General features: G+C 43.4%; 1 protein-coding gene across 1 annotated transcript in view; it reads left to right on the top strand.

Annotated features, from left to right (window-relative positions):
- INPP5K (inositol polyphosphate-5-phosphatase K) overlaps positions 1-12,291 on the top strand; it is a 68,795-nt gene extending 56,504 nt beyond the window's left edge. Inside the window, exons 13-15 of the mRNA XM_033921920.1 lie at positions 7,899-8,003; positions 11,677-11,753; positions 11,848-12,291. Coding sequence (XP_033777811.1) covers positions 7,899-8,003; positions 11,677-11,753; positions 11,848-11,914 — 249 coding nt within the window. The 3' untranslated portion in view covers positions 11,915-12,291. The remainder of the gene's footprint in view (positions 1-7,898; positions 8,004-11,676; positions 11,754-11,847) is intronic.
- The last annotated feature ends 250 nt before the right edge of the window (positions 12,292-12,541 follow it).

Here is a 12,541-nt window from a genome sequence, read left to right as displayed (position 1 = left end):
TAGACTCCCTGCAGGAGCCAGCCTGATGGCTGGAGATCACCGGACTGGACAGGGGGAGCAGGTAAGGGAGTGCTGCAGTACAGGAGGAGCAGGGAAGAGGTGATTCTGGACAGGGGGGGAGGTAACAGGAAGGGAGGCCTACTGCTGGATAGGGGAAGCAGGGAAGAGGTGCTGCTAGACGGGGGGGGAGGTAAAAGGAAGGGAGAAGGGCTCCTGCTGGATATGGGGAGCTGGAAATAGGGTGATGCTGAACAGGGGGAGATAAAAGGAGAAGGGCTACTGCTATATAGGGGGAGCAGGGAATGGGTGGGGGTGCTGCTGGACAGGGAGGAGGTAAAAGTAAGGGAGAAGGGTTGCTAGCACCCGTTAATGTAACGGGCTAAACAACTAGTATATAAATAAATACTAAAAATAAATAAATGTGACTATAGCTGGAAAAATAATTCCAGCCAAAAGCTGGGGTTATTTTACTATCCTGGGAGCATCGGCCCTCAAAGTATGGCCCAATTCTCCCAAGCCACCTCTTAAATGGTGTTGTTGAGCCCCAACTCCTAATTATTACCTAACCCTCTGATTTGAATCCCCCACCCCAGTACCCAGTCTCTTCCTGGCCTCATCCTTTCAAGCAATCACTTCTAGACCAAATTCGGGAAGTCTAGAGGGGGGGTCAAAAACCATCCTCCACCAAAGTAATTGAGGGAGAAATTTTTGTAGTGGCCTTGCAACATGAGCCCCAAAGCTCTCTCCTAACTAAACTGCTGGTCACTTCTTCCAACAGTACTTACGACTCTTAAACTGTACACATATTTTTATTATTGAATAAGTAGTATTTTAACTTTCTGTTTGTTAATTGTGCTTGATTTTATATATGTTTTTTATAATTGTGAACCACTTGTAGCAGCCTAGCCAGAAAGATGCTTGGGTGCATAAGGAGAGGAATGGCCAGTAGGAAAAGGGAAGTAATAATGTCTTTGTATAAGTCTCTGGTGAGGCCCCATTTGGAATATTGTGTGCAATTTTGGAGACAACACCTTCAAAAAAAATATAAATAGAATGTAATTGGTCTAGAGCAGTGTTTTTCAACCGCTGTTCCGCGGCACACTAGTGTGCCGCGAGATGTTGCCTGGTGTGCCGTACGGTGCAGACACTGATTAGGCCTCAGGCCGGGCCCCGCACGCGCTCCCATGAGACTCCCCCGGTCCCCGCTGCTGTTCAGTTTCGATCTTCTGCTCTGACGCAACCGGAAACAGAAAATTGCAGCAGAGCAGAAGATTGAACACTGAGCAGCCGCGCGTGCGCGGCTCTTTGGGAAAGCGTGTATGTCGCCGAAAAACAAAACCTACAAACTAAGGTGAGGCGAAGGGAGAGAGCTGGCTAAACAGTAGGATCGATTGGGCAGGCGAGTGGTGGCTGCGGGGACCGTGCGATCGCTCGTGTTCCCGGCTCAAATTGGAAGGAGGGAGTGAAAGGGAAAAGGATTCTGGGCCAAGGGGATGAAGACGGAAAGAAAAACCCACAGCAGGAAAGAAAGGGAAGGACAGGCAGGTGAGCCAGATGCTAGAAGCAGGGGGGGGGGGGGAAGAAAGAGGGAAAAAAGCTAGATGGGGTTGAAAAGAAGAGACACACTGGTATGGAAGAGGAAGATAGGGGAAATCTGGACACAGGAAGGTAACAGAAACTAAACTAAACTAAATCTTAGGTTTGTATACCGCGCCATCTCCGCAAGCGCAGAGCTTGGCACGGTTTACAGAAGTTAAGAGGAAAGGAACTACAATGAAGGGATAAAGGAGAGGGACTAAGAAGATAGAGAGGGACCGGATGCTAGAGAACGGGAGGTAATTAGATTTTTGAAAAGAGCCAAGTTTTCAAGTGTTTGCGGAAGGATTGGAAGGAGCTTGAATTTCTGAGCGGGGGTGTGAGGTTGTTCCAGAGTTCTGTGGTTCTGAAGAGGAGGGATGTTCCAAGTTTTCCTGTGCGGGATATACCTTTTATAGAGGGGAAAGACAGTTTCAGTTTTTGTGAGGGTCTAGTGGGGTGTGGGTTTGAGGAGTTCCAAAAGAGTGGGATAACGGGAGGGAGGACGCCATGTAGGATCTTGAAGGCTAAGCAGGCACATTTATACAGGACTCTGGAGTATACTGGGAGCCAGTGAAGCTTGGAGAGGAGTGGGGAGACGTGATTGAACTTGCCTTTTGCGAAAATAAGCTTGGCCGCGGCGTTCTGAATTAGCTGAAGTCTATGGAGGTTTTTCTTAGTTAGGCTTATGTAGATGGAATTACAGTAGTCCAGTCTAGAGAGGATGATAGATTGAACGAGGACGGCGAAGTGAGAATGATGAAAGCAGGATCTCACTCTCCTCAGCATATGAAGGCTAAAGAAGCATTTTTTTACCAAGGAGTTGAGGTGATCATTGAAGGAGAGAGAGGAGTCTATGACGATGCCTAGGACTTTGCTTGAAAACTCAAGCTGAAGAGTGGGGCCGGATGGTAGTGGGATGGAGGTGGGTAAATGATCTAAAATTGGGCCGAGCCAAAGTAGTTTTGTTTTGGACTCATTCAGTTTCATTTGTACAGATTGGGCCCAGGATTGGAGATTCGTTATACATGTGGATATGTTATCAGCAAGGTTAGAGAGGTTCGAGTCGGTCTCGAGGAGGATGAGGATGTCATCAGCGTAGGAGTAGAGAGTTTCTTGGGGGGATAGATGGAGGAGTTTCAAAGAGGACATGTAGATGTTGAAAAGGATAGGGGAGAGGGGTGAGCCTTGCGGGACTCCACATTTCGGCTTCCAGGGGGGGGGAAGAGGTACCGTTTGTGTTAACGGTGTAGGAGCGGAAGCGTAAGAATTTCGAGAACCAATCTAGGACTGTGGAGCTTATACCTATTTCGGAGAGTTGGAAGATTAGGATGTCGTGGTGGACGACATCGAAGGCTGCGGAGAGGTCGAATTGTAGGAGAACAGCAAATTTGTTGCGAGAATGGAGATGTTGCACCTTAGAGATTAGTGAGGCCAAGAGGGATTCGGTGCTAAAGTTGGGTCTGAAGCCGAATTGGTGGGGTAGGAGAATAGAGAATCTTTCTAGGTAGGATGAGAGTTGGGTGGATATGATGGATTCTAATAACTTGGTTAGGAGAGGGATATTTGCTATAGGGCGGTAGTTTGATGGCATGGAGGGGTCAAGTTCGGCCTTTTTCAGTAGAGGAGTCAATGAAATGTGTCCCATGTTGGGGGAGAAAAGGCCCGATGTTAGGGCAGAGTTTATGAGTTCGGTGAGGGAAGCGATGGCCTGTGTAGGGATATTCTCGAATAGATAGGAGGGGAAAGGATCCAGAGTGCACTTGCAGGTTTTTAGTTTGAGGCAGAGTTTGGAGACTTGCGATTCGGAAACAGGCTCAAAGATGGTCTAAGATCTGTCGGCGGGAATGGGGGTGGATATAGGTAAGGTAGGGTTGAGGTCAGTAGAGGTCAGGGAATTGTAGGAGACTGTGGGTGGGAAGGAGGATCTTAGGGTGGTAACCTTTTCATTAAAGAAATTTGCGAGGGCATCGGCTGATAGAGACGGTGGGAGCACAGATGGGTCTTTTTTTGTAGTTAGGGAGTGCCAGATGTTGAACAGCGCACTGATCTGATTGTTGGATCTAGAGATCTTGTCTCCGAAGAAGTTCTTCCTGGCTTTTTTTAGTGTAGAATTGTAAAGTTTAATATTGACCCTCCAGGTATGTCTATCAGAGGGGGATTTAGATTTTTTCCATTTGCGCTCTAGAGCGCGACATTTCTGTTTCAGTTCTCTGTGAAGAGGTAAGTACCAGGGGGCCTTTCGGGGGTAGGAGATGGTTTTAGTGGATATTGGAGCAAGGGAGTGGTAGGTGGACTCGGAGAGGGCGGTCCAGTTGCGCCAATGGGATTCGGGGTCTGTAGGTCTAGGGTTGGAGGAGAGTTGGTTGAGGAATTTGGACCAGAATAGATTGCTCGAGGTTTTTTTGCGAAAGGTTATGGAATGAGAGGGGTGGGGTGGGGAGTCAAGATGGGACATGAAGATGGGGAGGCAGGTAGTCCCTAAGAAGTGATCGGACCAAGGGACTTGTTCCCAGCGAGTGTCGTCGGTTGAAGTTTTGAAGGCGGTAAGATCAAGGAAAGTGGTGAGGTCTAGAGTGTGCCCTTTTTTGTGGGTTGGAGATGGGGTGGGTGAGGGGAAGCCTAGAGAGGTAAGGAAGTTGTTGAATTCAGTCGTGTCCTTGCTGTTGGTGTCGTCGAGGTGGAGGTTAATATCACCAACGATCAGAAGTCTTTGAAATTTAAGGAAGGCATTTGTTATGGTCTCAAAGAAAGAGGGGAAATTATGTGCATGGGGCATAGGGACAGAGACATAAAGGGGACATGCCATGGGGATGGTATATGGACACAGGGGGGGGCAATGACAGATACATAGGGGAGATATTAGAAATGGAGAAAATAGGAGCACAGAAGCGAGATGGTTTGTGGGGATGGGACAGGGACCGAGCTCGCAGGCTCCAGTGGCTTGCACAAATTACATTGTAACGTGCCATGAAAATAAGAGGGAGGAAGGTAGATAGATAAGCCACGTGAGAGGAGCTGAAGGGTAGTAGAAAGGAACAGATGGTAAAGGAGGGAGGGAAGGGTGGAGGTGAAAAGGAATAGGACAGACATTGAAGGAGGGTGGAGAGGAACAGACCCCGAAGGGAAATGTGGAAGACAGAGTGGGAAGAAGACAGATGCCAGACTATGGGGGAGCGGAGGGAAGAAGATGGGTGCTAGACCAATTGGGGGGGGGGTGAAGGGAGAGGCACAGTAACAGCAAATGGAAGACGTAGAGAGAAGACACACAGTGGATGAAAGGAATTGAATGAGAAGATGTGGAAAGCAGAAACCAGACAACAAAGGTAGAAAAAAAAATTATATTTATTTATTTATTTTTTGCTTTAGGATAAAATAGTATATTAGTTGTGTTGATAAAAATTTATAAACAAAGTCCTGCCAGCTGAACATCTCTTTCTCTAGTTCAGCAGCAGGAACTTTGATTTATAAGAAAGGAATAAGCTAAATATTACAGTACTAAGGCTTATATGGATGCAGCGGGGACGGTGACGGGGCGGTGAATGGGATGGCAGTGGCGGTGACGGGGCGGTGAAAGGGATGGCGGTGATGGTGACGGGGCGGTGAAGGGAACGGCTGTTGAAGAAGAGCTACGTGTGTGTCTTTCTTCGATTCCAGCCAGAATATCAGCTTTGTGTTCAGCCAAACAGGCCCAGGTTTCGCACTGAATAAAGTATTTTATAATTTTTCACTATTCTGTTTACTTAATATTTCATAATAAAGTAATTATAAAATACTTTCTTTGTGTTTATTTGATTCCTATTCAAGAGAATTACTTTATATATAGTCAATATAGGCACAGAGTTAAATTTTTTAACATTTTCTAATGGTGGTGTGCCTCGTGATTTTTTTCATGAAACAAGTGTGCCTTTGCCCAAAAAAGGTTGAAAAACACTGGTCTAGAGGGCTGCTACAAAATTGGTTGTCATAAATAGTATGGGGAAAGACTTAGAGTTCTTAGGTATATGTACTCTGGAGGAAAGATGGGAGAGAGGAGATATGATAGAGATGTTTAATTGTCGCTGTGGTGTTAATGTACAGGAGGACTCTTTTTCAAATGAAGGAAAACTCCAGAAGGAATGGACATAGGATGAAGTTAAGAGGTGATAGGCTAAGGAGTAATGTAAGAAAATACTTTACAGAAAGGGTGGTAGATGTGTGGAATAGGTGTGGAGGTAGTGGAGATGAAGACTGTATCTGAATTCAAGATACCATGAGACAGGGAGAGGAGGAGACAGCGGATGTTGTGGATGGGCCATTCGGCCTTTATCTGCCATCATGTTTTTATGTTTCTAATAAAAGATAATGTCCTGCTATTCAGCCCGCAGCAATCGGTAGTTTTTTAAGCTGCTGATAGCTTTGGTCTAAATTAAGCCTAGATATTCTGTGCCATTTCAGGGTCTTGCTTGTTACTTCCCTCCTGGATCTCTTTCTCAAGCTTTAATTCCTCAGGCATTTCCCAGTTACTCACACAGTGCTGGTCATTCTCTCAACTCAGTCGGCTGAACTCACGGGCTGGACCTCTCACAAGTTCTCTCTATTTCTCCCCTTCATATGTGAAGCTTCCTAGAAAAAAGGGATCTGCCTTTCCACACACACGCACATGCTTAAAAGGGCCTTTACTTCCTAGCCTGGGTTCTGATCTGTTGCTTCTTAAAGGTATAGTATAAACTTCAGGTTCTGGGTTGTCTTATCCTTTTCTTCTGGGGCCACTGAACTCGGGTAGGACTAGGGACTTGACTGTTACTGGACTCAAGGTCATGGCTGGGCTGCGCAGGGTCCCTGTCACAACCTTAATTCAAGGCATGTTCTTTCCCATATATGATTTAAAGGCAAGTAAGCACCATGTTGTAAAATTATCCTCCACATGACCTTATGGCCCATATAAGGGAATGTAGAATACTAGGAAGGTGTTTTTATATATTTCCTCCAGGTGTGCTATTTCTAGAGCAGTTTAGTCCCTTTCTTCTCTGCTTTTTTATACCAATTTGCCCTGCTATTAATTTTCCACAAATAACTGCTTTCATACGGTCCCAAACATGCTTTTCAGAGTGCTCTCCATTTTCATTAATCAAAAACAATAATACTTGCTTATATCTTGAGACAGTGCCTTGCAAATTTTTGTCCTTTAAGAAACTCAGCAGAAAGTAAAGTCCCAGATCTAGAGGCAGTCATGGAAGAGGCTAACTTCAGTTTAGCAGTAGCCAGGGAGATGTGGTACATGAAGATCCATGACTGGATATATAAATTTATTTAGGAGGGTTAGAGTAGGAAGAAATATTAAACAACTTCAGGACTTATAAGGTAGAGAAGGAATTACAAAATGAGTAATTTGGAGAGAGGGAATGGAGCATCTATTTTTTATGCAATACTGAGGCAGAAGGGGACAGCTGATAATGCCTCCATATGAGTTTCTGGTGAGACTCGGTTGTAGCACTATGTGCATTTCTGGTGATTTGCACTTTCAGAAAGATATAAACTGAATAAAGTTGGTACAAACAAGAGCTACTGCTAGTTATGCTCCTTTCTGTGCAGCTAAGCATCCTTGTGGCTTTGGGCACCACCTTGTCACATTTTCATCCCCTTAAGATCCACAGACACTATTATACTGAAGTTCCTCTCTTGGCCTGTGCACATCCGCCTCTTGCCTTCTATCGCATACATTTCCTTTGATTTTCTTCACTCAGATGCAACATTCTGAACTGCCAAGCATTAGCTCACTGTATTAATGAAGACAATGATGCTTGTCAACAGGATTCCCAGTTTTCCAAAATTCTTTGTTCAGAAGGGGCCGAGCTCTCTGTAATAGTGTAGGAAACTGGGGCACAGATTGAAATTTCAGTGGTGTCAATGTCTGACAGTGAGGCGGCGCATCTTCCACTTCCTCCAAGATTCACCTTCCCCTTGATAGCTTGGCTTTCAGAAGAGGACAGCAGTGCAGTACCTTGGATAGCATCTTTCTCCTTTGTTGCCCAGGACTAGAGTTTCATACAATTTGTATCTCTTTGGGTACTTTTTTCATTGAAAATAATACACACAGATTTGAAAATGGAATCTGTGCCAGTTATTTTCCTCCTATGGCTTAAGTACTCCTTGAATGCTTTTTATTTTTTTCCTATATTGAGGGCAAGCAATTTTTCAAATAATTTATATGGGGTAAAATACTGTGTACTTACATAAATGGCTTTGAAAGTTGTCATCTATATATATAATATATATGTATATTGTGTATGCTAGCTGAGGTGGCTTTCCATATGAATTTTCCTTATGCACTGGATTTGCAGGTTTACATAAATGCTGAAGAAATCCCTCGAGATGGAGGAAAATTTGTCCTTTGTTATTATTGCCATAGCATGCAGTCATTAGCTGGTATTAGCCAGCCTTTCCAGGTAACCTAATTCTCATTCACTCATTCTTTCAATAGAAAAGAGTTTTAGAAAAGGGGCACTGACCAAATAGTTAATACTCCAAATACAGGGGAACAGCTACTATTAAGAAGAAGGAGACTAACTGCCTTTGGTAGGTTTAGGATACTGAGATGATAAAGTAGAGGCATAAAGAGATAAGATTGCTTGCAGTAGTTTAGGTAGGTTAAATCAGTGATTCCCAACCCTGTCCTGGAGGAACACCAGGCCAATCGGGTTTTCAGGCTAGCCCTAATGAATATGCATGAGAGAGATTTGCATATGATGGAAGTGATAGGCATGCAAATTTGCTTCATGCATATTCATTAGGGCTAGCCTGAAAACCCAATTGGCCTGGTGTTCCTCCAGGACAGGGTTGGGAACCACTGGGTTAAATTGTATGTTTTAGTGCATAGTGAACAGAACAGGGTTGATATTCAGTCCGTGGCAGTAAGTGGCTTGTAAGCTACTCGCAGGTTCAGACTGAGTTAACAATGCTGTGTCATGAATGGCTCTGGCAATGACTATCCAGGTTAGCGCAGCAACTTGGAAGCTATCTGCATACTGGCCAGACTGGTGCATAGTTAGCTTGGCAAATAAAATTAGGACAGCTAAAAGGCAGACTGACGATCTCTGTTAACCAGTTAAGTGCTGGCTGTGCCCCTGCCCTAACCTAATCAGTTAGTGCAGTTTATTGCAAACTGCATGCTCATGGCAGATTCCAAGTGTGCCGCGAGTCGCCGGCAAGGAGGAGAGGTGCTGGCTGACTGCTTACAGGACGTGTCTCTTGCAGCAAGAGCTACGTCCTATCGGCTGTCAGCCGGCGCCTCCCCTCCCCCCACTGGCAAAGGGACAGGTTCAGTGAAGAAGGCAGGTGCAAAAAGTTTGAACATCCTTGATATATTACTACTTTTGGAAATTTTTTTTTGTTAATAAAACTAAAAAAGTTAGGCCTTCGGTTAGTCGGGTGAAGATATTTTGACGGTTGAATAAATATTCTGAATTTTCTAACCGCTCAGCCTGCGATTATTCCTACCTGCTTTCAAATCTCTGGGGTCCTCTAAACAGCTCTCTAAGCATTTGAAAATGAAGATAATTCACTCTTACAAAGCACGGGAAGAATGCAAAAAACTAACCTGTAAATGCCTCTACCCAGCGATTTCAAATGTCAGAAAATGTTGCAAAGAAATGGAAGTTAGAGGATGCTATTGAAGTTGAGGCAAGATTTAGAAAACCAAGAAAAATTTCTTATACACCAATCTGAAAACTGGTCAGATCTGCAAAATAGGATCCAAAGATCGTTGTAAACAACTTGTAGTGCTTTTAGCTGCCCACAGTAAAGAGAAGGAAACCTTTTCTGTAAACATAATGCATAACTAAGCCTTGATAAGCTTGAAACTTTTTCTAATATGACACTTTAGACTGATGAGATGTAAACCGCATAGATGCTCTGCCAATGCTGTATTTCAAATGTAAAATAAACTTGGAAGTGGAACTGTTTGGCCACAACCACCTAACATACATTTGAAAGAAAATAGAATGAAGCATTTGAAGAACACGTTGCCAACCATTAAATCTAGGACCTTGAGGAAGATTCACAAAGCTCTGGGCAACCCAGCAATGAAAATTGGGTTAAGAATCATTTTCTTTTGCTGGGCAATAACTCAACACAGGCATGCAAATCATGTGCATGCTAATTGTGCTGAATTGCCCGGTAAAATAGGGGCGGCTGCTCAGAAGAGCAAAATGGTAGTCACAGCAACTACCCACAGCCATCCTATCATAACAGGCTCTCTCTACTCCTTCCTTCCCTCTTGCCCCCTCCTCTCCTGGTCCTGCTCAGCTGATCGGGGCTTCCCCTGCCAGTTCAGTTGAGCAGGGCTCTGGAGCCTGATCAGCTGAACCAGCAGAGCTGCCGACTCAGCTGTGGCTTTTTCTTTTTTTAATTCTTTAACCTCAGTTGTTGTGTGTTAGGCACAGGACATACACTTATGCAACACACTGGTCAACACATATAACAGCAGCTCCAGACCTGCCATAAAAAATTTCCCGTTAAGAGGTAGGCGTTCCATTCCTTTTTGAGCATTACAAGGAGTGCTCATTTAAATACTAATAAGATCCTTGTAATGCATTTGCTTAGGGTTCTCAGTGGCAGCTACCTTCAAAATAAAGGCTGAAGAAATCATCTTTTTGAGCCAACAGTAGCCAGTAGTAGCCTTTGAAGATGCTTCACCCTTCCTCGCACCACCCAAAAAATTAAACAACCCATTTGACCTCCAAAATTCACTGATTATCGGTACTTCTGGGTACTTAAGGAAGGATGCAATGAACATTCAGCAAATGCAGCAACTTAAATTCAACTCTGCATTCCTCTCTGTGAAAAGAAGAAAGAACTTAGTTAATGTGTAATGAAGAGACAACTTTGGATAAACCTGATAGAAACTCCTGCTTAGAGGAGAGAATCCCTGTACATAAGTCTTGTAACTCCAAAATTCTCTGAGTTGATAATATGGCTGATAAAAACTCTATTTTAAAAGTAACATCCTTCACCACGAAGGAAGCGGTGGGGCCGTTGGATGACCATGGAATAAATGGAGTGCTAAAGGAGGACAAAGCCATCACCGACAAACTGGGTTGTCTATATACTTTGAAGGATTGTGCAGAATATTCCTCATTAAAATCTCTGTGTGCTGCACCATATATGTACAAGTAGCACCTTTTCTGAAATCACTACTTAAAACATGCTTGCCACTTTTCCCATATACTAGGCAGTATATCATTAGGTTGCCATTCCAAATTTCAAGTTTTATTAAAATTTTGATGTATCGCAATATAATTAATTCAAAGCGACATACTGAATGTTTTGTTCCTATAAGTAAAATGTCTGGCATTTGTAGCCCTTTGTCCCCAAATAAATCCCCACCACAAACTATAAGATATTATGGCTACTGTGGGGAAAAACATCAAGAATATACACTTCTCCCTCCAAATTTGTGGGTTCAGGACTCGCAACTTCAGTTATTCTCGAGTTTCTAAACCCTGACCCATCCCCGCCTCCCAGACCTCTCCACATTGTACCTGGTGGCCTAACGGTGAAGTGGGGCAGGAGCAATCTTCCTACGCTCCTGACCCGTGCAGATCCATCAACAAAAATGGCTGCCGTGAGTTTCCGTGGTTTCATGAGACCTCACAGCAGCCATTTTTGTTGACGGTTCTACATAGGGTAGGAGTGTAGGAAGATCGCTCCTGCTCTGTTTCATCGCTAGGCCACCAGGGACCGTGTGGAGAGGTCCAGGATGAATGTGGGGGTGGGTCAGAGTCAGCCCTAAAAGTTATTCGCAATTTTTCCTTATTAGCGGGCTGGCTTTGCCCCTGACCCCCACGAATATGGAGTCATTTTTATTTATAAACATTTATCACCCGCCAATCCAAGAAAATATTTTTTCTAAAGAACATGTTTTCTTTTCAAAATCTTTGCAGTGAATGCTGACTTATAAGACACATTTTTTATGTTCACTGCCTAATCAGAGTGTGCTATGTAATGCCTTTAAAATGTTTAATCAAATACAGAAGCTTTGTTTGAACTATTTTGTCTTTAAATGTTTAATCAAATACTGAAGCATTGTTTGAACTATTTTCACTTTCTTTTTTCCTTTAGATTGAACCAGCTCAACCTTTGGAGGAAAGGAAAGTCCTAGTAGAAAACCTTAGAGAGAGTGATGACAGATCAGAGAGGTCAGCATTGGCTTCCAGTAGTAGTTAGGAGCAGAAGAGTTCTTGCTCTTTGAGGACTTCATACTTGTAATGCTTTTCCTTTTATATGAGATAGGAAGAAGACAGATGCACTGTACTCCAGTAGGGCACGTAGTATGACCAAAGGTGTTCTTTTAAGCTGAATATAAGAAATTTAATTTTGGACAAAGAGACGGTTTATCACAACTCCAAAAACCTACGAAGACCAGGGTGGTGAGAATTTGCTGTGGTCCTGATCCATCTAATCACATGAATCTTTGTGTTTCTCTTTCATGTGTTAGATGGTCTCTCACTGTCCTTCTAAACAAGATTCAGTATGATGATACCATGTATATTCCAGTGTCCTTTTTGGTGGTAACAAATATTTTAAGTATTTTACTAAGTGTATCTGTTACTTGGAATATCATAAACCTTCAGATTTTTTTAGTGTTTTCAAATTCTGTAAACTTTCTATTATATAATATTTTAATTTGCAAAGCATATACTCTTAACTTATTAAATATAAATATTTTCATTTGAATTTTTGTTTGTTTTGTTTATTTATTCAATTTTCTATACCGTTCTCCCAGGAAAGCTTAAAACGGTTTACATGAGTTTATTCAGGTACTCAAGCATTTTTCCTTGTCTGTCCCGGTGGGCTCACAATATGTCTATTGTACCTGGGGCATTGGTGGGGATTAAGTGACTTGCCCAGAGTCACAAGAAGCAGCGTGGGTTTGAACCCACAACCCCAGGGTGCTGATCATCATGTATTTGGTTGGTTGTTGGGT

The sequence above is a fragment of the Geotrypetes seraphini genome, chromosome 15 (assembly GCF_902459505.1).
Source record: "Geotrypetes seraphini chromosome 15, aGeoSer1.1, whole genome shotgun sequence".
NCBI classification, from domain to species: domain Eukaryota; kingdom Metazoa; phylum Chordata; class Amphibia; order Gymnophiona; family Dermophiidae; genus Geotrypetes; species Geotrypetes seraphini.
This window is presented reverse-complemented; position numbering and strand designations above follow the sequence as displayed.